The sequence below is a fragment of the Brassica rapa genome, chromosome A10, assembly GCF_000309985.2.
Source record: "Brassica rapa cultivar Chiifu-401-42 chromosome A10, CAAS_Brap_v3.01, whole genome shotgun sequence".
NCBI lineage: Eukaryota > Viridiplantae > Streptophyta > Magnoliopsida > Brassicales > Brassicaceae > Brassica > Brassica rapa.
This window is the reverse complement of record NC_024804.2, coordinates 12,193,992-12,219,775: the sequence shown is the minus strand read 5'-3', so window position 1 is coordinate 12,219,775 and position 25,784 is coordinate 12,193,992. Positions and strand designations below refer to the sequence as shown.

At 32.5% G+C, this 25,784-nt stretch overlaps 5 protein-coding genes across 22 annotated transcripts; 3 read left to right on the top strand and 2 right to left on the bottom strand.

Annotated features, from left to right (window-relative positions):
- Window positions 1-1,893: 1,893 nt before the first annotated feature.
- Window positions 1,894-3,833, top strand: LOC103845188 (probable xyloglucan endotransglucosylase/hydrolase protein 25). The gene is made up of 3 exons (XM_009122021.3): window positions 1,894-2,545; window positions 2,898-3,091; window positions 3,230-3,833. Exons 1-3 carry the CDS (start codon window positions 2,267-2,269, stop codon window positions 3,609-3,611), a joined length of 855 nt encoding a protein of 284 aa, XP_009120269.1. The 5' UTR covers window positions 1,894-2,266; the 3' UTR covers window positions 3,612-3,833.
- A 236-nt stretch (window positions 3,834-4,069) lies between these two features.
- Window positions 4,070-5,793, top strand: LOC103845187 (putative xyloglucan endotransglucosylase/hydrolase protein 13). The gene is made up of 3 exons (XM_009122020.2): window positions 4,070-4,840; window positions 4,932-5,125; window positions 5,222-5,793. The coding sequence occupies exons 1-3, from the start codon at window positions 4,565-4,567 to the stop codon at window positions 5,610-5,612; spliced, it is 861 nt and encodes a 286-aa protein (XP_009120268.1). The 5' UTR covers window positions 4,070-4,564; the 3' UTR covers window positions 5,613-5,793.
- A 1,385-nt stretch (window positions 5,794-7,178) lies between these two features.
- Window positions 7,179-11,791, top strand: LOC117128927. Its single transcript, XM_033281859.1, has 7 exons — window positions 7,179-7,599; window positions 7,813-8,142; window positions 8,376-8,480; window positions 8,595-8,702; window positions 8,782-8,910; window positions 9,023-10,617; window positions 10,779-11,791. The coding sequence occupies exons 2-7, from the start codon at window positions 7,816-7,818 to the stop codon at window positions 11,035-11,037; spliced, it is 2,523 nt and encodes an 840-aa protein (XP_033137750.1). The 5' UTR covers window positions 7,179-7,599; window positions 7,813-7,815; the 3' UTR covers window positions 11,038-11,791.
- Window positions 11,368-18,044, bottom strand: LOC117128925. Of its 17 annotated transcripts, XM_033281855.1 has the most exons (20): window positions 17,079-17,993; window positions 16,546-16,992; window positions 16,201-16,476; window positions 16,025-16,112; window positions 14,348-15,216; window positions 13,955-14,260; window positions 13,839-13,883; window positions 13,686-13,772; window positions 13,529-13,606; window positions 13,344-13,442; window positions 13,200-13,256; window positions 13,013-13,111; window positions 12,797-12,925; window positions 12,638-12,709; window positions 12,479-12,550; window positions 12,320-12,391; window positions 12,161-12,232; window positions 11,969-12,040; window positions 11,803-11,874; window positions 11,368-11,698 (listed from the first exon to the last, which is right to left on the bottom strand). In XM_033281855.1, exons 1-20 carry the CDS (start codon window positions 17,532-17,534, stop codon window positions 11,588-11,590), a joined length of 3,579 nt encoding a protein of 1,192 aa, XP_033137746.1. In that variant the 5' UTR covers window positions 17,535-17,993; the 3' UTR covers window positions 11,368-11,587. The 17 variants fall into 17 exon arrangements, with proteins under 17 accessions (XP_033137746.1, XP_033137743.1, XP_033137744.1 ...); XM_033281852.1 differs by having other exon boundaries at window positions 12,638-12,925; XM_033281853.1 differs by having other exon boundaries at window positions 12,161-12,391.
- A 515-nt stretch (window positions 18,045-18,559) lies between these two features.
- On the bottom strand, window positions 18,560-23,100 carry LOC117128926. Of its 2 annotated transcripts, none has more exons than XM_033281858.1 (11): window positions 22,685-23,100; window positions 21,585-22,454; window positions 20,937-21,374; window positions 20,455-20,856; window positions 20,324-20,371; window positions 20,154-20,237; window positions 19,988-20,071; window positions 19,682-19,899; window positions 19,522-19,603; window positions 18,983-19,409; window positions 18,560-18,852 (listed from the first exon to the last, which is right to left on the bottom strand). In XM_033281858.1, the coding sequence occupies exons 1-11, from the start codon at window positions 22,787-22,789 to the stop codon at window positions 18,845-18,847; spliced, it is 2,766 nt and encodes a 921-aa protein (XP_033137749.1). In that variant the 5' UTR covers window positions 22,790-23,100; the 3' UTR covers window positions 18,560-18,844. The 2 variants fall into 2 exon arrangements, with proteins under 2 accessions (XP_033137749.1, XP_033137748.1); XM_033281857.1 differs by having other exon boundaries at window positions 18,571-18,852; window positions 18,972-19,409.
- Between the last annotated feature and the right edge of the window lie 2,684 nt (window positions 23,101-25,784).

Sequence of the window (25,784 nt, the reverse complement as noted above, 5' to 3'; positions counted from 1 at the left end):
CCAATCAAGACCTAATTAAATCTAAATCAATTAACCGTATGAATATACATGTATATTTACTCTTTAACGGAATATATTTTGGTCATTTTCTTCTTTGAAGTTTTTTGGTAAAAAAAATAAAAGAAGCTACCATAGAAAATTTCTCTCTAATCTATATATAAGAATATATATAAGAAGATGAAGAAGTCATCTTCTTTGTTTGAAGCCTTTTTTTTCCTGAAGATCGATTTTATAGATAACCAAAAACTGATACAAAACCAAGGAATACATATTTGTCTATGATAGCCACGGATAAAGAAATATTCTTGGAACGAAATTTCACGCAGGGGAAGCAAATGCCCAAATGAAACCAACATAAAAAGGCGAGTACAAACTAGAATCTCAAGCTAAGCAACTAGGTTACAAGCTACTGGTAATTCTCTCCGACTAACAGGTATATCAAGCATCAAGAGAAACCTAAGAAAGCTGTTTTGCGGGAATATTATTTACATTCGTAGCAAAAAGAAAAAAAAACTGGAATATTTTCGGCCAACAACCAGTCAACCACAAAACCATTTTCTCCTAGAACAACGAGGACACTCCTCAAAAACCAAGTAACAAAAGCTCCATAAACCGGCAATGTTAATTCAATTTTAGTAACTTTTTGTTAGTTTATTTATTTTTTTTTTATTTTTTTACAACTAAATAAATATTTTGCACAGATGGGGTATCGAACTCAGGTTGCCCACCAGTTTATTTTATTTTATATGAACTCCTATTTTATTTTGGGAAAGTACCTTTTAAAGCTCAATTTTATATAAAACAAGATACGAGCCCGTTGCGTTGCAGTGGGTTTTGTTTAATGTTTTAATTTAATAAAAACCATAAATAATAAATCAGTGGGTTCTGTTTGATGTTTTAATTTAATAAAAACCATAAATAATATATTTTATTATAGTATTATGATTATTTTTTGCATATGTTGTTTGAGATTTATTTTATTATTAAAATCTGTTTTCACACATAATTTCAAGTTAATATTGTACTTTATAATCATAGTGCATAGATGAATTATTATAAACTTTACACTAAGGATTAGAGAAAATACTATACATAAACAGTTAAACTGAACACAGTCCGACATAAGAAATGAAAAGTAAAAGAAGTGAAAGTTAAATACACAAATCGAATCAATGACAACATTCTACATGTTCTTATGTACTAATTTAATGTTTTATCAAATAAGTCTTTAAAATTTTATTTTGCTAGGATTTTTTTAAAAAAGGAAAACATTTTATTTTACAAATATCCTTTTTATTTACAATTTAAAAATAAATAAAAATATTAAATACTCTTTTACAATTTTGTTTAAGATTTTAGAAAAGGTAAATTACTGTCATATAACCTATTACAATTATATGCTCTTTAGAATTTCAGAAAAAAATATGTTGCTGATAAATAATTATTTTTAGTTATTAATAAACATTTTTAAAATTTCTATTTTTACAATTCATATCAATACTAATTTTACACTATTTTTGTTAATTAAATAATTTTTAGTATCCTTTTTATCATCAAACACTCTCTTAAAAATAATATCAAATCAATTTTTACAATTTTCTCTTGATTAGGAATTAAAAACATTTTATAAATTTCTTTTATTTAAGATTTCTTTTATAAAAAAAAAAGAAAACAACTATCAAATATTGTGTTACAGTTTTGTAGGATTTTAGAAAAGGAAATAAATATTACATAATCTTTTACAGTTATATTTTTTCTAGGATTTAAAAAAAATTATCAAATAACTATTTCCAGTTAATATTAACTATTTTTAAAAGTTGCAATTTTAAATTAAATTTATTTTTGTTAATATCTTAGTATATATATATTTAATTATGAGATAGATTAACATATGTCACAATCTTAAAATATATAATTGTTATGTATCACGATCATGTTAATTAGCAACTTTGAAGAACCAAACTTTATATAGTAAGATAAATTTAGTTCAAATATCAATGTTTCATTTCACTATATCGAAAACTGACCAAAACTCTGGTCAGACAAGACTTATTACCGAAACCAAAAAGCAGCACACGTAGCATGAGGCAAAACTAAGCACATGACTTCACAACAACCAGATGTTCACATATTAAACAAAACAAGAGTCACAAACGGCGAACCAAACTCCAAAAATACTAAAACTGGCCTTCCTTGTATAAAACCCACCCCAACACATACGGTCCCAATGAATGATTTCACTTCTCAATCTTACTGACACACAAGCATGGACCGTCATTCCACTTTGATCTTATCTATATTACTCAACGCTTTGACCACAACCTTCTTCTCTCCGGTTTATGCCGGAACTTTCGACAGAGAATTCGATATCACTTGGGGTGGTGGTCGTGGGAAAGTCCTAAACAATGGAGAGCTTCTCACTCTTTCTCTCGATAGAGCCTCCGGATCTGGATTCCAATCCAAGAAAGAGTCTTTGTTCGGAAAAATTGATATGCAAATCAAACTCGTCCCTGGAAACTCTGCCGGAACCGTCACTACCTACTATGTTAGTGTTACATAATATCATAATTTGACATTTTAAGAAATTTAATAATGCCATAAACTCAAGTAAAAGTTTGTGCCTTTAACTTTCATATAAAATTTTCTTAATGCGCTATATACAATTAAAATTGTCGTGTAAAATCGTGATATCCTAATTCATTTGCATTTGCTTCGGAACCTTGTGGCAGGCCTGAACATGATCATATATTTTTAGGATGATACCATGTCATATGGTTTTTTGTGGTTGATGTTCTTTCTTTACCTTATGATGGTTGTTGATGTTCTTTATTTACCTTATTAGGTCTTTTAGACATTTTAACTTGGGATTTTTAACGGTCCCTTATTAATTGCTGCAGCTAAAGTCGAAAGGTGATACGTGGGACGAGATAGATTTCGAGTTTCTTGGTAATCTAACTGGTGATCCGTATGTGATGCATACAAATGTGTATACTCAAGGCAAAGGTGATAGAGAACAACAATTTCATCTCTGGTTCGATCCAACGGCTGATTTTCACACTTACTCTGTTCTATGGAACCATCATCACATCGTGTAAGTATAAATATATTTTTCCCAAACTATTTTACCTAGAATTTTAAGTTGTGGGACTGTCTGTGGACCAACTGGGCCGGCCCATTATATTTTCGACGTACATGTTTGAATTAAAATTTTGAGTTTATTTTGATGCAGTTTCTTGGTTGATGGAATTCCGATTAGACAATTCAAGAACTTAGAACATAGGAGAATTCCATATCCAAAAATGCAGCCAATGAGGCTCTACTCGAGTCTCTGGAACGCGGACCAGTGGGCTACGAGAGGAGGGCTTGTTAAGACCGACTGGTCCAAGGCGCCATTCACCGCTTCTTACAGAAACTTTAGAGCGGACGCATGTGTCTCGTACACTGGAAAACCATCTTGCCCAGCCGGTTCACCAAGATGGTTGTCTCATAGGTTTGATCTAACGGCGGAAAATAATATGAGGGTAGTGCAGAGGAAGTTCATGGTTTATAACTATTGTACGGATTCCAAGAGGTTTCCTCAAGGATTTCCTAAGGAGTGTGGTATTCACTAGCTTCACGGCTTGTATAGTTAATTAATGGTACTTCGAATGTATGTATTGTTACGTGTTTTCTTTTTCTGTGTATGTATTCATCTTTTCGGTTTGATAGCACAATGACAGAATTAGGAAAACCACTAAGGTACAAGCTATCGTTGAGAGCGAGTTATCGGTTTTGTTTTTATTGTTTCATTTACATATTACAATCATCTAAGTGTATTCAATGTTTATTTTGGATATGTGTTGACCATATTTTGAAGCTAAAGACATGTATAAACGGTAAATCTTAGCCGAATCTTGTTTTTCATTCCATAATAAAAATAATTAGTGTTTTGAACTTTTTAACTATGATTGACTGAAATTTATCGACCTGAAAATGTAGATTCTGAGTACTTTTCTTTTAATTATTATTAATCCCAGCATGGGAGAAACTCGAAGAATAATCCACGTAGTTGCTTTAAATAAATATGGTGACAGTTCTTACATGTATGCGGCTAACATGTCTCCGTTCTCAATTTTTGTTAAAGAAAACTGTCGGTCCCCATTTTACCAAAAACAAAAACAAATATTTCAATTTTCTGCTTAATTAATTTTACAAATTAACTACAAATGCTATCCGATCTTTTAAAACGTTTTTATTCAAAACTTATCGTAGGAACCAAGCTTAAAAACAAATTTAGCTGAATGATAAACATACGAAAAAAAATGATACTATATATAATTATATGTAAGGTGAAAGACTAAAGTATATGTTTATATGTTAACATAATTAATCATTTATATAACAATTAATTAAAAATCGTTAGTGTAAGACTACCACGTCCATAATGGGACTCCACGAACCTCTAATTCACTCGTTTTCTAGAATATCACTCTCTCTTTATAAACACCAATCTCCGATCATATTCAAACCATCTGAAAACATTTAGTTAAGAAACAACGACAACAACAACAACAGAGCACTAAAAATGGCAGCTCTTGCGACCAAACAGTCTCTGTTGTTGCTGTTATCTTCTCTTCTGCTCTTGATAGGCGTATCCACCGGAAGTTTCTACGACAACTTCGACATCACATGGGGTAATGGTCGTGCCAACATATTTGAGTCTGGACAGCTCTTGACATGCACTCTCGACAAGATCTCTGGTTCAGGTTTTCAATCCAAGAAAGAGTATTTATTCGGAAAGATTGATATGAAGATGAAACTTGTCGCTGGAAACTCAGCCGGAACAGTTACTGCTTACTACGTACGTAAAAATCAACATTTATCTCCTTTTTACGTTTAAATTTTTTGGCACGGATTGTATGATTTTGATATTAAGGATAATGTTTTCACAGCTTTCCTCTAAAGGCGAGACATGGGATGAGATAGACTTCGAGTTCTTGGGTAATGTTACAGGACAGCCTTATGTTCTCCATACCAATGTGTTCACCGGAGGTAAAGGTAACCGTGAAATGCAGTTCTATCTCTGGTTTGATCCCACCGCGGACTTCCACACTTACACCGTCCTTTGGAACCCTCTCAACATCATGTAAGTAATGTGGTTCAACCCGATGTTCTTTTACATCGTCCTTTAGAAGCTTGATCTGATACATGACGGTTCTTGATTTTCTTGATATCTCAAAAGCTTTCTTGTGGACGGAATCCCAATCCGGGTGTTCAAGAACAACGAGGCTCACGGTGTGGCTTACCCGAAGAGCCAGCCAATGAAGATCTACTCAAGTCTATGGGAGGCTGATGATTGGGCTACACAGGGTGGTCGAGTCAAGACGGATTGGACTAACGCTCCATTCAGCGCTTTCTACAGGAGCTTCAGTGATGTGGACTGTTGTAGCCGGACTTCAGTGTGGAACTGGGTTACGTGCAATGCGAATAGCAACTCGTGGATGTGGACTACACTTAACCCCAATCAGGTTGGACAAATGAAGTGGGTGCAAGATGATTACATGATCTATAACTATTGTACTGATTACAAGAGGTTCCCTCAAGGTCTACCCACGGAATGCAACCTTGGCTGATTGTGTGTCCGAGCAAATACAAGCATGTTGCAGTTTGTTTCATTCTTTCCTTCAAATTTGTTCTCGTGATTTGATCCTGTTATTCTTTTGAGTTTCTATTTGTTTCCCTTATTGGGTAATTGATTATACTTGTGCTCATCTGTAATAATTTCATTAATATGATTAAACTGTTGGTTTTTTATATCGTGACATTTAACCAGAGTACCAGACCAACCTGAGAATTGAGGAAAGAAACATACTTTCATAACATAGAGCATAAACAGAGTATTCTGTTATGAAAACAGAGCTAATTACGGAACTCTATGCACTAAGAACAAAGTAGAGGATAACATTTCTCTGTTATTTTTCGGCCTTGGGCTTTTTAACATATAAATAAACACAAATTTGTTTTCGTGATTAACCGTTCAATCTGTACTATTATTTATCAAGTGATTTTGCTTATTTGTCATGTTCTCCATGATTTTAGCTAATTTTGCTTATTTATCATATTCTTATTAGTTTTTAGATTAAATCATCAATTTATTAATTTAAATAATATAAATATTTCAAAATTTTAATTGGAATTATGATTATCATTATAATTATTTTAACTTTCACAAGATTTTTATTAGTTTTTAGCTTAAATCATTAATTTATTAATTTAAATAACATAACTATTTCAAACTTTCTAATTGGAATTTCAATTATAATTATTTTAAAAAGTTATGACCAATTCTTATTTTCATATGATGTAACATGTTTTAAACTCTATAGTTTCAATTTTCTCATTAATTCCAAGTTGTTTCGATTATAGTTTTTTACATCTATATTTATATATTTTTGATATTTGTTTTTTACCGTTGGAGTTCTATGTTTTTCTTCTTTCTTTGAGTTGAAATACTAGGAGCAAATCAGTTTTGTTACATGGAATTTGGAATTATGAATTAGGTACTCCGAATTATTTCAGTAGTTTTTTTTTGACAACAAGACATTTACAGACTCATATTGACTCTGTAAATCAAATCGGTAACTCCGCATCCATGTGAACAACGAAATACGGTTGTCTTCTAGCCCTGCGTGCTAAGCTATCCGCTCTTTGATTCTCCGTTCGAGGTACATGAACAATATCTGAGTTGAGAAAACTCTTTCGTAGGAGCTTGATATCTTCCAGATAACTTCAGTAGTTATTTCACGTATATATTTTATTACTGTTTAATCTACAATAAAAATATGCTTTGATATTAAATTTTGAGAATTGCCTATGTAATCATGTTATGAACATGTCTTTAATGATTTAGTTTCTAAAACAGATAAAAATAAATATATTTTTAATGAATAATTAGATTTATCATTATATAATTAACCATAAATTAACTTTAATAATAAAACTACCATTATCTATTGTTTCTTTTATTAGAATAAAACTTACGAAATATTAAGATCAGTCAATGTATATATTGATCAAGTAAACCAATGAAATATTGTCATTATCTCAATTCGTTTTTTTATTAAAAACAGTCTTCAAAATTATCATCGAACTTTAATTTTTATTTAATTTTTATTTATTTTGTTCTCATTTGGATTTGGGGAATTGCCACTAATACCACTTTCCTAATACCACTTTTCAACTTTACACTTTTCAAATTTACCTTTAAAATTTTAGTAGGTAAAGTACCATTATACCCTTATTTAATCAAACATAAACATAAGTCTTCTCCCACAAGAAATTGAAAATTCAAAAACCCCTAATCGAGAGATTGATTCCGGCGATCGAGAGATTCCAACGAGAGATCGATTCCGGCGAGAGAGATCGATTCCTTCGAGAGAGATCGATTCCGGCGAGAGAGATCGATTCCGGCGAGAGAGATTCGATCCGTCGAGAGAGTTTCGACGACTTCAGCCATTTTCACCGGCGAGATTTGATTATTCAGGCGACATTGACGTCCGACGAGATTTGGCGTAGACTACAAGCTCAATCGAATCAATCTCTCTTCACGAACGTAACAAAGTGATTTTCGTCTCTTTTCTGTAATTTTTGCTTGGTTTCTCAAAATCGATCGGTTTCTGGGAAGGAGACGAATTTTTCTCATGAAGTTTTCGAATCTCAGATTTATAAAACCTTATAAATTTTTAGCTATGAGGAATATAGTTTTATGTATTTTTCTTATTGATATATCTTGTTGATCATTCCTTCTCTAATACCCATGTTCTTTATAATCAGGTTATGGTGTTCGAAATTTGTTCTATATGTGGAGAATGGAAACTAATAAATGGAATTCACTGGGATTTCATAGTGGATGATCAACGAGGATCCTCTCTTAGTATGATTCATGAAGATATCAGCTACAATGATTTGATTGTGGCTGTTTTAGAAGATTTTGGAATTGATGGCAACAGAAACAGTGTAAATCTTAGCTATGCCTCACCTTCAAAATTAAACTTTGGTACAAAAGAGCTTCCTCCAGCATTTATTAGGAATGATCGTCAAGTAACATCTTATCTGAGCAAACTTAAGGAGAATGGAGACCTTCATCTATGTGTAACCATTAAGGTAACTGCATGAAACTCTTTTGCTAACTTGTTTGTTTATTAGAGTTATCATTTATTTTATAAGGTAGTATGTAGTAGTAGTGATTTGCTCATTGCTTGAAGAAGTTTGCCATAGCAGTATCTATTACAACTTTTACATTTATAAGACCTTATAATAATAGTTGTGCATTTTGCAGGATCATTACCAAATATATTTTAACTATTAGCTTTTATGTTTTTTTTTTAATGTTTCAGAGAAGAACTCAATTATCACCAATGATTATGTCAAATATGATCCAGCCACGGGGTGGAAATAGTAATCATGATTTGCCTATTGCTGGAACTAGTAATCCGCGTGAGGTATTTATTACAACTCTCATTTTTATAAGGCCTTGTAAATGATTATATATTTAGCTTTATCTTTTTATGTTTCATTACAAGATTCATTACTAGCTTTATGTTTTTATGTTTCAGACAGGAACACAAAAATCACCATTGATTATGTCAAACATGATTCAGACACAAGATGAAATTTCTAGTACTCATGATTCGCCTATTGCTGGAAGTAGTAATGTATTTGAGGTACTTTTCAAAACTCTTACCTTAACATTCATAATTATAATGTCTTATAAAGGTAATAAATACATGTTTAATTTTCTAGAGAGGAACAAAAACACACGCGGAGACTGAATGGAACAGCATTCAGAGAGTTGACGAAGTCTCTGGTATACAACATACTTGTATTAGCGACAGTCTTATTTCTCCTTCAAGTGGTCTTGTTAGCAATAAGGTACATATAACTTTTTCCTCTGTCAAATATAAATATATGAGAGTTTAATCAATGTCTTATAATGGGTTATAAATTCTATTTTTAATGTATATGTTTCATGTTTTTATCTTAGAGAGGATTGGACTCGATTGGACTTGCTGTATATGGGTCTGGAAAGTCAAAATTGCCATCTTTCTCCAGTAGACGTGGTAGAGAAAGCATGGGAGAAGATATCTTGTCTCCCAGTTGTGGTGATGATGATGATTTGTTCTGCGGGAAGTTTTTCAAGGATAAAAAGGAAATGAGCACAAAGTTGAGGTTGCATGCAGTTAGTAAAAGCTTTGAGTTCCACACAGAATATTCAGACAAAACACGTTATGTTCTTAGTTGTGTGGATGAAAGATGCAGTTGGAGTTTTCGTGCAAAATCAGTTAAAGGATCTCAGAGTTTTTTTGTTCGTCATTATGTATCTAAACATACTTGTGACACTTCTCTGAGAACTGTTAGTCATCGGCAAGCTACTGCAAAATTGTTGGGAACTATGGTCAGCAATCATTATGAAGGAGGAAAGATTGGGCTGAAACCTAAACAGATCATGGAAAAAGCTAGAAATGATCATGGTGTTGTGATTACATATTCAAAGGCTTGGAGGTCTCAAGAGCACGGCCAAGATATAGCTAGGGGTACTCCTGATGACAGTTATGAAGCTTTGCCCAGTTGGTTTCACATGATAAAAGAAAAGAATCCAGGTTCTGTGACTTTTATCGAAGTTGATGCTGTTGGGAAATTCAAATACGCATTTTTGTCGCTTGGTCCATCTATCAGAGGGTTTAAGTTGATGAGGAAGGTACTTTCTGTTGATGGTGCCCATCTGAAATCAAAGTATAAAGGGACTCTACTTGCTGCCACAGCACAAGATGGTAATTTTCACTTGTATCCTATAGCTTTTGCTATAGTTGATTCTGAGAATGAAGCCTCATGGAGTTGGTTTATGAAATGTCTGAAAACCATCATTCCTGATGAAGAGGATTTGGTTTTTGTCTCTGATCGTGCGGCCTCTATTGAAAAAGCTCTTTTACAACATTATCCTGTTGCTCACCATGGAATCTGCATCTTTCACTTTCAAAAGAATGTCCAGGACAATTTCAAAAGTTCAACACTTGTCCCTTTGGTTGTTGAAGCTGGTTATGCCTACACCAAAGCTGATTTCGATTGCTATTTTCAAGAGATTGAGGAGTCCGACATTGTATTAGCAGATTATCTTCGTAAAGCAGACTTCAGGAAGTGGACCCGAGCTTATTCTCCTGCTAATCGCTTCAACATCATGACGTCAAACTTGGCCGAATCTATAAATTCTTTGCTGAAAGTGAGTCGTGAGTATCCAATTGTCTGTCTTTTTGACACTATTAGGATGATAATGACTAAGTGGTTCACTGAACGACGTGAGGAAGGAGTTCGTCACATGCACCCTGTCACTGTCGAAGTGGGGAACAAGATGAAGGAGCTATATGATTTTACGTCTCGCTTCCTTGAAGTTTCCAAAATCAATGATTCAGAGTTTGAGGTTAAGGGAGATACAAGAGATCAAGTGGTGAATTTTCAAACAAGGCATTGTTCATGTTTTGTGTTTGATATTGAGAAGTTTCCTTGTGCTCATGCAATTGCCGCTGCAAAATCTGGGAATAAGCACGAAAATGATTATGTCGATGAGTTTTTCTCCAATGAAAGGTCCGTTCTCTCAGCCATTGTGGTAATACATCAGCACGTTTATATATGTTTACAAAATTGATCAAATTTATAAGGTTTTATAAATATTGTTCTACAACACTTCTTTTTCATTTTTCTGTCTTTATTGTACCTTTATTTAATTCTCTTAATTTTCTTATTAGGTTTACACTAGCATATTCAGAGAGTGTATATCCTGTTGGTGATAAAACATATTGGGATATTCCTCCCCATGTAGCTTCGTTTGTTTGTCGCCCTCCATCTACACGCTTTCCTAGTGGGAGGAGGAAAAAAAAGAGGATACCAAGTTCGTGGGAGTATGGAAAATATCGGCCCATATCTAAACCATCACCCAAGGCTTACAAATGCAGCAGATGTGGACAGAAAGGACACAACAAAGGTAGTTGTGTAAGGCCTATTTGATAACAGAGTAGTATAAAAACTTGTGTGCAATTGATTATTTTATATGATGTTATAAGAGAGAATTGGAATCGAATAGATTTTGGGGAACCTTTTACTATTACATTTTATCGTTTTATAATGATTTATAAAGTTTACAGGTGTCTAATAGAAGTTATGTTCCTTTTATTTTTACATCTATCATTTTATAATGCTTTATAAATTTTGCAGGTGTCTAATAGAAGTTATGTTATTTATTATACGAAATGTGTGGTTACATAAACTACCCTTTATAAATCATTAGGATTCAGATTAATTGTAGAAATTATATGTTCGTTTGATATCTTAGCTTACTTGCATGAACATAAATAAAATATGTTTCCTTAGCAAAGGTTTAAGGTACAAACCAAAATATATTTTCCTCATCATGAAGGATTAAGGGACAAGCCAAAAGATGTTCCTCATTGAAGACATCATCAAAAGATAACACACTAAAACTGAAAAAGTTCCATAGATATTTGTTAAAAGTACTAAAAAACTGAAAGAGCTTCATTTCTTCAAATTCGCGATGCTTCTAATCGGCATTTTTAAGATCTTCCAAAACACTTCCTATCACATCATCAGCTGAATCTTTCTCAAATTGTTTCTTTTGTTTTTTCGATTTGGGGGTGCCAACATTGTGTTCCTTTATAAGCATAACAATTAAGAAAATCAGAAATGATAATTGGATGTAGTCAATGAAATTTGAAAGAATATTTTATAAACCATTATACATAGAGAGATATTTACCTTATTTCCTCTTCCATTCTTCTTTGTAAACTTCACGTGCTTTTTAGATGCATCCTCATTCCCTTCTCCATCCTTCAATTTTAATGACACAATAAGTAAAGTTACATAGAGCATATTAAACATTTAAAAAGTCAATCAGTTTATAAAGACTTATAAATCAGCTTACTTCATTGGTTTCTGCATGATCTTCTACTTGTTGTTGTACTTCACGTGGGGGTGTTACACCTTTCTTCTTTCCCTTATATTACAAGACAAATAAATAACTTAGCAATTTCGATTTTAATAACAGCCTTTGTAAATCAGAAATGATAATCAGAAAGAACATTTTATAAACTATTATACACAGAGAGATATTTACCTTAGTTACTCTTTCACTTTTCCTTGTAACCTTCACGGGCTTTTCATATGCATACTCATTTTCTTCTCCATCCTTCAATTTTGATGACACAATAAAAAAAGTTACATAGAGTATACTAAACAACATTTTATAAAGCATTATACACAGAGAGATATTCACCTTAGTTCCTCTTTTACTTTTCCTTGTACCCTTCATGGGCTTTTCAGATGCATCCTCATTTACTTCTCCACCCTTCAATTTTGATGACACAATAAAAAAAGTTACATTGATTATACTAAACAGCATTTTATAAACCCTTATACACTGAGAGATATTCACCTTAGTTCCTCTTTTACTTTTCCTTGTACCCTTCATGGGCTTTTCAGATGCATCCTCATTTACTTCTCCACCCTTCAATTTTGATGACACAATAAAAAAAGTTACATTGATTATACTAAACAGCATTTTATAAAGCATTATACACAGAGAGATATTTACCTTAGTTACTCTTTCACTTTTCCTTGTAACCTTCACGGGCTTTTCATATGCATCCTCATTTTCTTCTCCATCCTTCAATTTTGATGACACAATAAAAAAAGTTACATAGATTATACTAAACAACATTTTATAAACCCTTATACACTGAGAGATATTTACCTTTCTTCCACGTTTCTTTGAACCTTTCACGGGGTTTTCAGATCCATTTTCCTTAGCACCGACGTCAACATCTGTATTGACTTCTGTGTCATCCTCTTGTTGTTGCTCCTCTTCCTCTTGTTTCTGTTCCTATTTCAATTAAAGGATTACATATTTATAATGATTTATAAATTTAAAACGATTGTTCAGTTTATAAAGATTTATAAATCAGCTTACTTCATTGGTTTCCGGATTTTCACTCTCTTTATCACCGTCGTCCACATCGTCTTCTGTATCCTCTTCTTCTTGTTGTTCCTCTTCTTCTTGTGGCTGTTCCTATTTAAAAAAAAAAAGATTACATATTCTTAATGATTTATAATTCTATAACGGTTTTCAATTTATAAAGGGTTATAAATAAGCTTACTTCATTGACTTCTGCGTCATCCTCTTGGTGTTGTTCCTCTTCCTCTTGTGTCTGTCCCTATTTCAATAAAAGGATTACATATTTATAATGATTTATAAATTTAAAACGATTGTTCAGTTTTTAAAGATTTATAAATCAGCTTACTTCATTGGTTTCCGGATTTTCACTCTCTTTATCACCATCGTCCACATCGTCTTCTGTATCATCTTCTTGTTGTTGTTCCTCTTCTTCTTGTGGTTGTTCCTATTTTAAAAAAAAAATTACATATTTTTAATGATTTATAATTCTATAACGGTTTTCAATTTATAAAGTGTTATAAATAAGCTTACTTCATTGACTTCGACTTCTACATCATCTTCATCTTGATGTCCTACTTCACGTGGAGGTCTTACACCATTCTTCTTTCTCTAATATTACAAGAAAAAAAACTAGCTTAGCAATTTCGAATTTAATAACAACATTATAAAATATCAAAAATAAAATAACCTTAGCGATTTCCTTTCTTTTGGCATCTATATAAACTCCTAAAACTTCATTTTCGTCAAGTTCATAATCGGCATTCTGTCCATTTACCTGAAATATTATATGTGAGCTCACACACATTGTATTAAGAATATGAAGACGTTATAGATAGCAAACCTTGGTTTTTGTGGCGGCTTCAGTTTCTTTTGACTTCTCAGTTTCCTGTTACAAGTTAGAAGCATATGAATCTTTTTGTCATTTACAACACGAAACAAATATAGAAAGTAGTTTACCTTCACAGTTTCTCCACGAATGTTCAAAAGACCTTCAAGGTACTTCACTCTTTCTTCAAGAGACACTACCTTATTATTGAGGAATTCAATCTTTTCTTGATCAGTTGCATCAATCCCAGGAACAGAATTATTTTCGTCCACTTCAGCTTCAGCAACGGCAATGTCGACACTTCTATTGAGCCAATCTTGTCTCTTCAAACGATATCCTCTTTTGACAAGATCAACAACTCTTCCAAATTCACAGTCAACATCTTCAACCAAGTCGCTATGCAATCCGGGATCTCCAAGGATACATTTGACATCAACCTGACAAGTGTTTGCATATGATCAAACAATCGGTAAAAGAAGAATGCAAAGACTAAAACAGTTTTATAAAACATTATAAACGGTTACCTTCTCCATTTGGTCGAATCTGTTAACCTCCTCAATAGTAAGCGCTTTGGTTTCTTTCCAATGCAAGCACAAGGGAAACTGAATTCCATCATCGCTAATACCAAAGAATGTGCCTAGTTGATTCACAGAAGATAACGCCCAGAGCTGAAGCGCATATATAAAGCCACAAATCGCGTATTGATTATTCTCCGTCAGCTTTGCATAGGTAAAGCTCTTCACTTCTTTCAGTAAATAATCAAAGGCCAAATTCCCCCAGGGATACTTGCAAAACTCTTTGAAATTTCTAGCTCTAAGCAGACGCTCTTCTGGAATACTTGTCACCGGATTGCTTGCCATCAATATCCCTTCCACAAGGATTGTAGCTCCCAATCTTAATCTCTGATCAGCAGTAAGCTCTTTACTCTTTTCGACAAGAAGCTTAAGCAAGGTGTTTAGAGTTTGATTCTTGTTCATCCATGGATCTTTCTTCTTCTTTTTTGTTGCTGAAGTCTCGGCTTCATCTTCATCTTTATCAACAACACAAGGCAGACCCGTTGTCAAGTGGAATTCTCTTAGAGAAAACCTCATTAGTTGTTCTCCAAAAGTAAACCACAAACCCTTCTCGCCTATATCAATTCTCCTTAAGAGTAAGTGATGAATCAAATGCCTTGAAAACACCATAAGCTTCTGCTTCCTTCCCATCTTAATTACCGGAGCCAAGAATGAATCTTCAAGCTTCTTGAATTCTTTGCCCAAAAGGGTTTCAACTTTACCAACCAACTTCAGATTGGAGCGCTTGTTAATTCTTTGCAATACGACTCCTTTTGTACCAGTTTCGGAGATTCTTTTTGGCAAAGCAATCTTGTCATTAGACTCACTCATCGTTTCACCTGAAACAATTCAAAATGGCAATGTCAAAGATATGTTTTATAATGACTTATAAAGGTTTTGTTTATCAACACTTGTAAATCATAATAGATCATTCTAAAATCGATTAACCACATCAAAAACGAAAGAACTAGCAATGAAATATATCGCAAATGACAGAGTGAGAAGAAGAATCGCTAAGAAGAACCAATAACATTACCGGAGTTAAGAGAAATCGATGGTGAAAAGTAAGTTTTTGTAACCAAAGAAATGTAGAACGGCGGAGTATAAATAGAGATCAAAAGATGCGCTTCAGCTCTGTATCAGAAGAGACGCGAACGGAGGAAGGCGATGAAAAGTCCCGACTTTTTACCCTAATTCGTGACGGTTTTATTTTTTTTACACTAAGGCCCAATTTCGATTATCAATGTTTAAGGCCCAAGTTTATTTATGGTTTAATGCTTAGAAAACGGTTTTATAAACTATTATAGATTAACAAGCTTCTGCAAAATATTTATATGCTTTTTAAAAAATTTTATTAACCCTTATAAATTATTATATAGAGATTCATAAGTCTTTATTAATTATTGTCAAAATTTGTAAATCATTTTATACAGATTTATAAATCTTTTAAAATTGTTTATAGGTCTTTATATATTACCTTATTTTATAAATCTTCATAAAACCTTATAAGCCCTTCAAAATAATTGTCAAAATTTTATATAGATTTAGAAGCCCTTGTAAACTATTTATTGCTCTTATAAACTACACATATTTGTAAGTCTTTATAAATTATTTATAGGCTTTTATAAATCATAATCTACATTTTACCTCGTGGAATCTCTTGAGGGTCTATGATTGGAGTGGCTACATCATCCATCATATCTTCTGATTCATGAGGTAATGGTAACTCCTTTCCCTACACATCATTAGTAAAAATATATAGTTTAAAGATAAGAAAAAGAAGCCTATGAGAACACATATATAGGTGATAGTCTAAAACTTACATATATGGTTTCATGGTTTTGTGTTTCAGCCTCAGTGGCTTCTAAAACAGAAGTGTTTCTGTGTCTCTCGAGAGAGGATGTGATTTCTGTGGCATCATCATTCACCTTATCCTCTTCATTGGATTCTAAAACAAGTGTGATACTAGGGCTCTCTTGATCGGATCTGATTTTGGTGGCATCATCATTCAACGTATCATCTTCATCGGTGGCAAGTGTGTTACTAGGACTATCTTGACCGGGTCTGATTGGTGTGCCAGCATTATTTTCAAATTCTCTCTGCAAAAATGGTGTAGGAAGATTTTAAATTGCACCAAAAATGAATACAAATTATGTGTGAGAAAATACCTCATGTGCGCGAATCCAACTACCACCACCTAGCCACTCCATTGACAGCCTAATCTCAGTATAATTAAAAACCGCATCCTCTTTTGTGGCAGCGAAATACACTTTGTATTTGTTTTCAAGGAGAATTTCCGTCACTCGACCTTTGCGCCACCCATGGGTAACAACCACTTCAACATAGTCGTTCAGACTGTACTCTGCACAAAGATCTCGAGGAGGAGATGGCCTTATTTTGCAAATATCAACTATTAAATGTTTTCCTTCCGCTTCATCACTCGAATTTTGTGAGATTGTACATCTTTTGATCAGAAATTTTCTTCTATCATCTCCTTGTTTCCGAACTTCTGTAATTACCAATGCTCGGACCCAAATTTTTTCCTTTTCACTTTCACTAATTTCACGGGTCATTTCCACCAACTTCCCTCTCGTAAACATGTGTTGACTCAATACCTTCAATTCCAAAACAATCATATATAAGCTAAAGCCCTCAAACATTCAAAATTTTATAACTTAAAACATACAAAAAAAAACAATACCTTGTTTTTGCTTTTGACCCATTTGGAGCCGATCCAATCAGCATGAGGTCTCAGTTGGCTTCTGATGAATCTCATTATGTCTGGTGGATCATCAAAGTAAACCAAAAAACTACCATCTGGCCTTTCAACTACGATAACACCAGTCCACCAACCATTATTAAAATAAGCATCCACCACCGACCCTTCCTTGAATACGACACCCTCATTCAGACACTCTGGCGGGACTGGCCGAATAAAACTTCTTTCAATAGTTTCCTTCAAAGGACTTACACCATCTTCGTTGAACATAGTTTTGTAACTAACCCGAAGCTTTTTTCCTGTTACTCTCGTCGGATTTTGCTCGAGGATAGCTCTATACCAAGAACCTCTGAACCCATCTTCTTGAATAGATACTTCTACTTCACAATCTTTGGCAATAGACAAAAGTTTTCCTTTTTTCTTCAAATTATTTTTCATCTTCCTGAGGAGGAATCGGAAATGCAGATCACAAAAAAAAAATCAAGAAAAGAAAGAAACTAGGTGAATTAAGATCAAATGAACGACATGCATCCAAGAAACTGAAACAAATTGAGATTTTAGATAAATCAATTAGGTTCCATACAAAAATTCAATTCGATTTTGGAGTGTATATACAAAAGCAAATAGGAATTTCAATTTGATCTAAATTGAATATAAAAAATCAAAAGAGAATACAGTGAATGTTCTTGAATTAACTTTTGCTAAATTCGATTCAAGTTGAATTGGAACTGAAACTGAAACAGATTGAGATTTTAAGTCAATCAATTAGGTTTCAAACAAAAATTCAATTCAATTTAGATTGTTGATTCAAAAATGAAGATGAAACTCAATTACCTTTTGCCACGATAATGATTCAAAATGGGGAAGATTGTTGTGTTGATTCTTCTTCTTGAAATTTACGGACATAGAGAAACGATGAAGAAATGATAGAAAACAAGAAAGCAAAAAAAAAAACGTGTCATAGTGAAGAAGATGAAGACGTGTCGCGTGAGAAGAGTTAAATTTACTGTTTTGCCATCCCTTTTGGTAAATGATAAAAAAACAGATAAATCGTTGAGGTCATGGGTCGAACACGGGTTTCTGTCTAAATTGAAATTTTAAGCAACCTCAACTTACCACTAGACCATATTACTTACTCGTTATGATTAGCACGTATACTCATAATGTTGCTTACATATCATCATTTTTGTATATAAACTGATTTAGAAGCCTTTATAAATTGCTTCAATCATTTTGGTTGTTTATACAACTTTATAAACCTTAATTCTTTTTTGTTTTATGAACTGATGAGCTCTTGAAAAACGATTTATAAATCTTTATAACTTTTATATACTCCTTTATATATCGTAAATTCATTTGTAATAAACCATTTTGTTTTGATTTTATAAGAGGTTATAAACTATTTGTAATAATGTGTTATAAAGCTACTGAAATACAAATTTACCATTGAACTTTCTAAATTTAAGGAAAACCATAAATCCAAGTCATAAACTCATAATACTCAGAATTCTACAAACAAAGTTTACCAAACACGCATAAAACAGATAGTTGTTCACACATAACTATAAGCAAGCTATAAAGTTTTTGTTCATTCCCACATTAGTATTCATTGTAATTCCGAGAAGATATCAACCGCCAACTTTTCTCGGATGATTGCAATTTTTTCTTCACTCAGCTTTGTCAAATCCACTATACGCATTGCATGGCACTCTATCAGCTTCAATGCATAAACTCCACTGTCTTCTATTTTAAGAACCTTAAACAAATATGTTTTAGTAATATATTAGCAGATAAATTATAATATAAGTTATTTGATCTGAAGAACCTGGATACAAATCTACCATAAAGATTTATAAGCGGTTATAAAGATGTTACCTGTGGGAAACCTTCAGATACAATTTTTATCGAGAACTTGCTTGTATCCATGCTGACATCTTTGAAGAAGTAGCGAATCATGAATGGGAGAGCCATCGCATATGCATTAACGTAAGGGACCAAACTCGCATCTGTGAACTTCATTGCTGCACAATTGAATGCTGTGATATTTCTCTTCTCCAAGTTGATTACAACTCCAAGCCAATACTTCTCTGCTACTGCAATGGCCGAATAGAGGAAGTTGATATTCTTCTCTATGTTGTACTTGTCAAAGCCTGCTCCAAATTGGAAACCTTTCTTGTCATCTAAAAACTCATCATAAAACTCATCTATTTCTTCAAGAAACTTCACTCCAACAACTAAGGCAGTTTTGTTCAGAAACAAATCTGGATTGTTTATCTGTCTCAGTTTCAGCAACTCAAAACCTGCTTCAATATGCTGAAACAAAAAAAAAACAAATACTCAGAATAGCGATCATATAGTTTTATAAAGAAGATTAATATAAATTTATAAGGGATTATAAAGAATTTTTGTTCACATATAGTCTAACCGTTTTTGAAAGTTTTTTTCCCGGAGTTTCAATATCCGAAAACCACTTTGCGTTTACTATCTCTTGATTGATTCTCAGCTTCCTACATTGGACACTCATACTTTTTTATGTAGATATCTAGTTTCATGAAATATATAGCTTCTTATAAAATAAAACTTACTTTCTTTTGTTTGACATTTTCCATTCTCTCATTTTTTCTTTTCTTGTTTTATCAACTGGCTCAAAGGGATGAAGAATCGGATGTTTCTTCCTTGCTCCTGTAAACGGTGGTTGTGTATGAATGGATGGTATTTGACCTCTTTCACTTCTTCTTAGCGGAACATTATCTGTATCAGCTTTAAACTTCTTTTGAAGTGGAGGCTCAACATCTTCGTTTACCTACAGAACAAAAAAAATAGTCCCCTTTTTACAAAGGATTATTAAGTCTATAAAATAAATCAATACTCATAAAGTTTGGAAAACAAACCTGGCTGTGTTGTTGTACCAATCTCTTTTTTATTTTCATTAGAGGTTGGAAAACAGGAATCTCATAAACATCTCTCATAAGAACCTGATTCATGCAAATCGTTTTTATATAATTGTTTAAGAGACCTTAACGATCATGAAATAGTTTATAAAGCTTTATAAAATACCTCATTTGTACCCTTTCCACTATGACTTTCTTGGGAAAGGAGATCAAACTTAGGAGACGTAAATGTTGGATTAGGCGATGAAACCTTCAGACAAAATATTTGAAAATTAGATGTTTATGCTATATACATTAAACTTTTACAAGGCCTTATAAAATATATTAATTTTGTACCCTTGTATCAAAGTTTGGAGTATTGAATGTTGGAGTAGGCGACGTAACCTACAAAAGAAATAAGAAATTCAATTTGCCTATCACTAAATTAAAAAATTTATAAACCTTTATATCCTGTTTTAGATTCATACCTGCGACGTTTGTTTCAAGCAACTTTCTGATTCAAGTTTTTCTGTGTCTTCGTCTTGAGTGATTTTTTGTGTAGTCTCAATTTCCCCAAGAATATTCTCTTCTTCCCTTTGATGCTCTGTACCAGATTTTGCTTCTTCATCACATATCTCTTTTTCATTTTCATCATCCAGTGCACTTCTTCCATCGCCAGAGTTTGCTTCTTCAGCAATTGTATCTTCAGAGTTTGCTGCTTCAGCAATTGTATCTTCTTCATTTTCATCATCTGGTGCATTTTTTTTATCATCAGAGTTTGCTTCTTCATTAATTGTATCTTCTTCATTTTCATAATCTTGTGCACTTCTTCTATCACCAGAACTAGCTCCATTTTCACAATCTTCTTTGTTTGGTGAACTGTCGTTAAACTTCAAAAAAACAAGTGAAATCATTAGAGAGGAATAACACGCGAAATTTGATAAGTAATTGGTAAAATTGAATTGGTTACCTTAACTCCTAAAACATTCTGGATCATTACTACTCGCTTATCCAAATCACGAACCATTTGGATTAGCTTATCAAGTTTCTCGCTGTTAGACATGGAATGATTTTTATCTTTTCTTTGCTCCTTATCCTTTTGATACTCTTCATCTTTATTTTCCTCTTCATCTGTCTTTTCCTCTTCATCTTTCTTTTCCTCTTCATCTTCATTATGGTTCAGATCTTCACCATGCTCTGCATCTTCGTCTTTTGTCTTGCGTTGTTGACCTATATCTTCTGTTGCAACAAACATATCCACAAAACCTTTCTCCCAATCGCTTCTCCTCATTTTGTATCCTTGTTGAACTAGTTTCACAACACTGTGAAAGTCAGCATCGTCACTATGTGTTGCCCCCACCAAATGTTTGTATTCCTCAGCCAATCCAATCACTGTGCTAACCTCAACCTGTAGAATAAATAAAACATATCTATGTAAACCTCTTATATATTAATTTATATAGTCCTTATAAAAGTACATTTATAATCTTGTATAAACACATGTCAAATTTACAATCCTACAAGACACCGATTTGTGGACCTTTTCAAGGAGTCCCTAGAAATCCACTTTTCAAACAATACAATACGAATATATTTATATACGCTTATAAAAACTCACATTGTTTATCTTCTCCAGCTCTAACACTTCAGCTATTGTCGGAGTTCTTGTTGAGTCCCAATGTAGACACAACGGATCAGAAGAAGAGGATGTCTCGCATGGCTTTCCCAAAGATTTACCAAGCACATTCACTGATGACATTGCCCACAGATTTATGGCTAGCGCAAAACCACTCACTTCATAACTATCTCCTGTCCAGGAACTTGCACTCAAACTTTTTACACTTCTCATCAAGATTCTATAAGCAGTTTTACCCCAAGCAATCTTGTGTGAGCGATAGTTCATATAACGCTGCAACCTGTCTCTCGGGATTTTAGAACTCGGATTTTCTGCCATAATTACCGCTTCTGTGAGTATTGCTGTTCCAAGGGATAATCTTTCTAGTGTTGGCATGCTTCGTGCTTTCTTTTTAAACATTTCATATAACGTTCTCACCGTAAACTTATCAATCTTGCCCAGCATCCAAATGTATGGCTTCTTCATTATTTTGAACAGCGGCTCTGTTATTGTCTGATCTTCCTCACAACGTAAGCCTGTTGTCAGATGAAATTCCCTTAGTGAAAACCTCATAGGCTGGTCCGAGAAAGTAAACCAGAGATCCTCTCCTTGCGTCAATACTCTTCGCTGCATTAGAAAATGGAACAACTCTTCTGAAAATTGAACCCTATTCCTTTTAACCAACTTCAAAATGCTCCCAATGTGAGAGTTCTCTATGAAAGAAAACTCTTCTTTTCCTAATATATCTTCCACCTTCTCGATATAATCAATCTTTGAGTGATGGATTATCGCTTTGGGATTATCTGGTGTTTCTACAGCTTCATAAACCCTCCCAGGCAATTTCAAGGTTGTGCAAAACTCGTTGCTATCCAACTGCAATACAAGACAACACTTCTTGAGTTCACGCATTTTATAATTACTTGAAACCCACATTTATAAAGGCTTATAATTTTTCAAAAAAACTCAATGTTCACTATCGATACTATTTCTCTTAGATCTAACTAGAAACATGACAATCCTCAACCAATGTTCTTCTATTTTCTTATAACAGAAATAACAAATTCAAAAAATGACTTGAAACAAACAATAATTTAGGTACTTACTTGTAGAGAATCGTGAAGATAAGAATCATGAATAGGAGAATCGTGAAGAGGAGAATCGTGTATAGGAGAATCGTGTAGAGGAGAATCGTGAGGAGTAGACGACATTTTTTGAGATGAAATTTTGAATCGTATAGTCTGATTGTTATTCGTCGTCACCGGATGCTCTTTCCAGAGAGACGGCGTGACTAGTGAGAGAGAAGACCTTTTGTCGTCGCCGTTGCTAGAATCGCCGTCGTAGCTCTGTAATCTCGTCGCCTTCGATGGCGAGCTAGAGAGATTCGAGAGAAAAGGTTAAAATTGCGAGGGTTATTATTGTCTTTCGGCTACTAAACAATTAGGTATTTGTGAAAATGTCCTCCTCCTGAGTGTAAATTTGAAAAGGGGTACTCAACAAAGTGTAAATGTATAATTTCCCCTTTGGATTTTGTGTGTTTTAATGCTTTTTTGGTAAGTTAATTCATGTTTATGGTTCAAAAATACAAATTAGATTTAGAGAGACCAAAAATTCACAGTGTTACTTTACTTTAATGTGTGGAATATTTGATATATAATTATGCTCTTATCGTCTCATAGTTTTATAGTTTTCCTTTGTGTTAAGAAGAATTCGATCGAAATAAAAATCGAAGAGAACTAAAATGATTAAAAATATAAAGAATGAATTATCATGATTTTTAGATCATAATACATATATCTATACTATTATTTACAAAGTAAATTTTTGCAACAGATTTCTCACGTTAAAAATTAGAGCGGTTAATATCGTTTATAACTTTAATGAATAATTATATAAATTAGTCAAAAAATGAAAACGAATTTCAAATCTATCTTACTAAAAAAATAATTAAAATTAATAATAAATCGTTTATACCCTTAATGAATAAACTATATAAATTAGTCAAAAATAAAAACGAATTTAAAATATATCTGATTAAATAAGTGAGTAAAATTAATAATAATAAGAATTATCTAAAATATAAATAATTTAAGACGAATTTCTATTAATACTATTATATCATATATTATATTAGATAATTGACTATAAATAAATATAATAAATTTTTCAAAAATAAAAACATGTTTTAAAACATAAGATAATTCTTAGATATATACTGTTGTTATATGAAAATAATATTTTATTATAAAATTTATAGTTAGATATAAAACAATTTATAGTTAAATGCTAACCAAACGAATAAATATATTTTCTAAAATATATGTGAATGTTTTTCATATGTAACACAACAATTAGTAAATTTATTTTTAAAAATTAAAATTTGATAATTGAATATATATTAATAATATTTTGTTTATGTGTTATATTTGATAATTGAATATAAGTAAATATAATAAAATTCTCAAAAATAAAATATATTTTGAAAACATAAGATAATTCTTAAATATGTTGTGTTTTATCTGAAATAATATTTTTTATTATATAATATAAAGTTTAATGTTTGATTTATCTTTTTAAAAACATAGTTAATAATTTCTTATGTTGATTTTGATTTAATAGTTATAAATAGATAAATATAACAAGAACACTATGCCCGCATGTGCGGGCAGAACTTCTAGTTTTATACTTATAAACTAAAATGATAATACAGTGAAACCTTTATAAATTAATAATGTTGGAACTACACCAAAACTATAATTTTTTTATTAATTTATAGAGATATTAATTTATCGATATACTAACTGAACTAAAAATTCAATTTGGTATATTATTTTATAGAGATTTTTAGTGTATATTTTTATTACTTATTGAATCGATACATGGATCTATTTCAGGTACCAAAATCAAGTTTCTTGCAACCCATATCCTCTTATCTTAATTTTTCAATTTCATAGGCCTACCTTAGATGAATGGATATGACCTAATTGGGCTGAATGTGAATATTTGTCTTTATGGGAAATAACTATCTTGACCTATCCTTTTAGGCCCGCACAATGCCAATTTTGTCGTTGGTAAAAAAGTAAAATTTCATCAGATACTTTTTTCGTTTATTTTTGAAAATTTTGTCACTACAAAACAATAGAAATTTTACAAAACAGAAACTTCATCCAAATTAAAATTTCATATAATTTTTTTCTTAAAATCGTTAAACAAAATAGCTAATATATAACTATAATCATGCAAGCGCATTATTTTGTAAAACATATTTTATATTCTAAGATTCGAATTCCAGACTGCATTTTTTTGTAGATTATATGATGTGAAGTCATTGAAGGTTCCAAAGTACTGCAAACAGAGTCATTCTTGTGATGATCTGCTGCGTAGCTAGCTTATTCATCAAAGATGTCGTACATGAATAACCGTCCATCGATCCAAATGTTTCAGAGTAGAATCCATAAAATTGTTCACTAATATCGTACATGTTTTCCAGTAATTAATCATTCTATCCTATGTAAGAGTTAAAGATTATACAATGGTTTAATGTGTTACCAGTGTTAAAAAAAACTCCACACGGGGCACATCCATAGTGTGATCTGAAGAAGTCAATGCCTTAATTAACTATGTAGAGAGAAAGTGGCAAGATGAGCCTGTTGCGGGTCACGAAATTCGAAGCCGACCACGTTCTGAAATTTTCTTTTACCAAATTTAAATTTGACTCCAATCACCCCACCCAACTTTCAGTTTTCCAAGCTACATGCTTATATGTATATTATTAATTTCAAACATGAAAATCTCTATTTACATTATTAACATTCCTGGCCGGACGTTAGGTTAAGATCCACCACCTTTGCTTCCAACTTAGATCTCATATAGTGCAAAGACCTTTCAAGTTTAACTAATTTGTTGATAGATTGTAGACAATTAATATGATAATTCCCATACTAAGGTTTAAATATTCAAATACAATTAAGAAATAGCCTATGTTACTCATGGAGGTTATATATTGAACTATAAATCCTTCCATCTATTTATTGAGACCAACTATATTAGGCTGAATGCAATTTTAAATCTATATATATATCTAAACAAAAAGAACTATTCATGAGTAAAGCAGAATCAATTATCATATTACTATATAAGAAAATAGACATTGGCATGTCAAATGGTGTGAAAACTGAAGCTCTACACTTTCTTCATTTACAAACT

Bases quoted from the DNA above. Each gene is read 5' to 3' on its own strand.
- LOC103845188 (XM_009122021.3), top strand. From the start codon at position 2,267: ATGGACCGTCATTCCACTTTGATCTTATCTATATTACTCAACGCTTTG. The intron at 2,546-2,897 runs GTTAGTGTTACA...TAATTGCTGCAG, and splicing joins GAACCGTCACTACCTACTAT to CTAAAGTCGAAAGGTGATAC. The intron at 3,092-3,229 runs GTAAGTATAAAT...ATTTTGATGCAG, and splicing joins TGGAACCATCATCACATCGT to TTTCTTGGTTGATGGAATTC.
- LOC103845187 (XM_009122020.2), top strand. From the start codon at position 4,565: ATGGCAGCTCTTGCGACCAAACAGTCTCTGTTGTTGCTGTTATCTTCT. The intron at 4,841-4,931 runs GTACGTAAAAAT...ATGTTTTCACAG, and splicing joins GAACAGTTACTGCTTACTAC to CTTTCCTCTAAAGGCGAGAC. The intron at 5,126-5,221 runs GTAAGTAATGTG...ATATCTCAAAAG, and splicing joins TGGAACCCTCTCAACATCAT to CTTTCTTGTGGACGGAATCC.
- LOC117128927 (XM_033281859.1), top strand. From the start codon at position 7,816: ATGGTGTTCGAAATTTGTTCTATATGTGGAGAATGGAAACTAATAAAT. The intron at 8,911-9,022 runs GTACATATAACT...TTTTTATCTTAG, and splicing joins GTGGTCTTGTTAGCAATAAG to AGAGGATTGGACTCGATTGG. The intron at 10,618-10,778 runs GTCCGTTCTCTC...TTTTCTTATTAG, and splicing joins GAGTTTTTCTCCAATGAAAG to GTTTACACTAGCATATTCAG.
- LOC117128925 (XM_033281841.1), bottom strand. From the start codon at position 17,534: ATGAAAAATAATTTGAAGAAAAAAGGAAAACTTTTGTCTATTGCCAAA. The intron at 13,257-13,343 runs GTAAGCTGATTT...TTATTGAAATAG, and splicing joins AAAATCCGGAAACCAATGAA to GGACAGACACAAGAGGAAGA. The intron at 11,699-11,802 runs GTAAATATCTCT...ATGCTTATAAAG, and splicing joins AGAATGGAAGAGGAAATAAG to GAACACAATGTTGGCACCCC.
- LOC117128926 (XM_033281857.1), bottom strand. From the start codon at position 22,789: ATGTCGTCTACTCCTCACGATTCTCCTCTACACGATTCTCCTATACAC. The intron at 22,455-22,684 runs GTAAGTACCTAA...CTTGTATTGCAG, and splicing joins ATCTTCACGATTCTCTACAA to TTGGATAGCAACGAGTTTTG. The intron at 18,853-18,971 runs GTAACATCTTTA...TATTTGTTTAAG, and splicing joins TATCTGAAGGTTTCCCACAG to GTTCTTAAAATAGAAGACAG.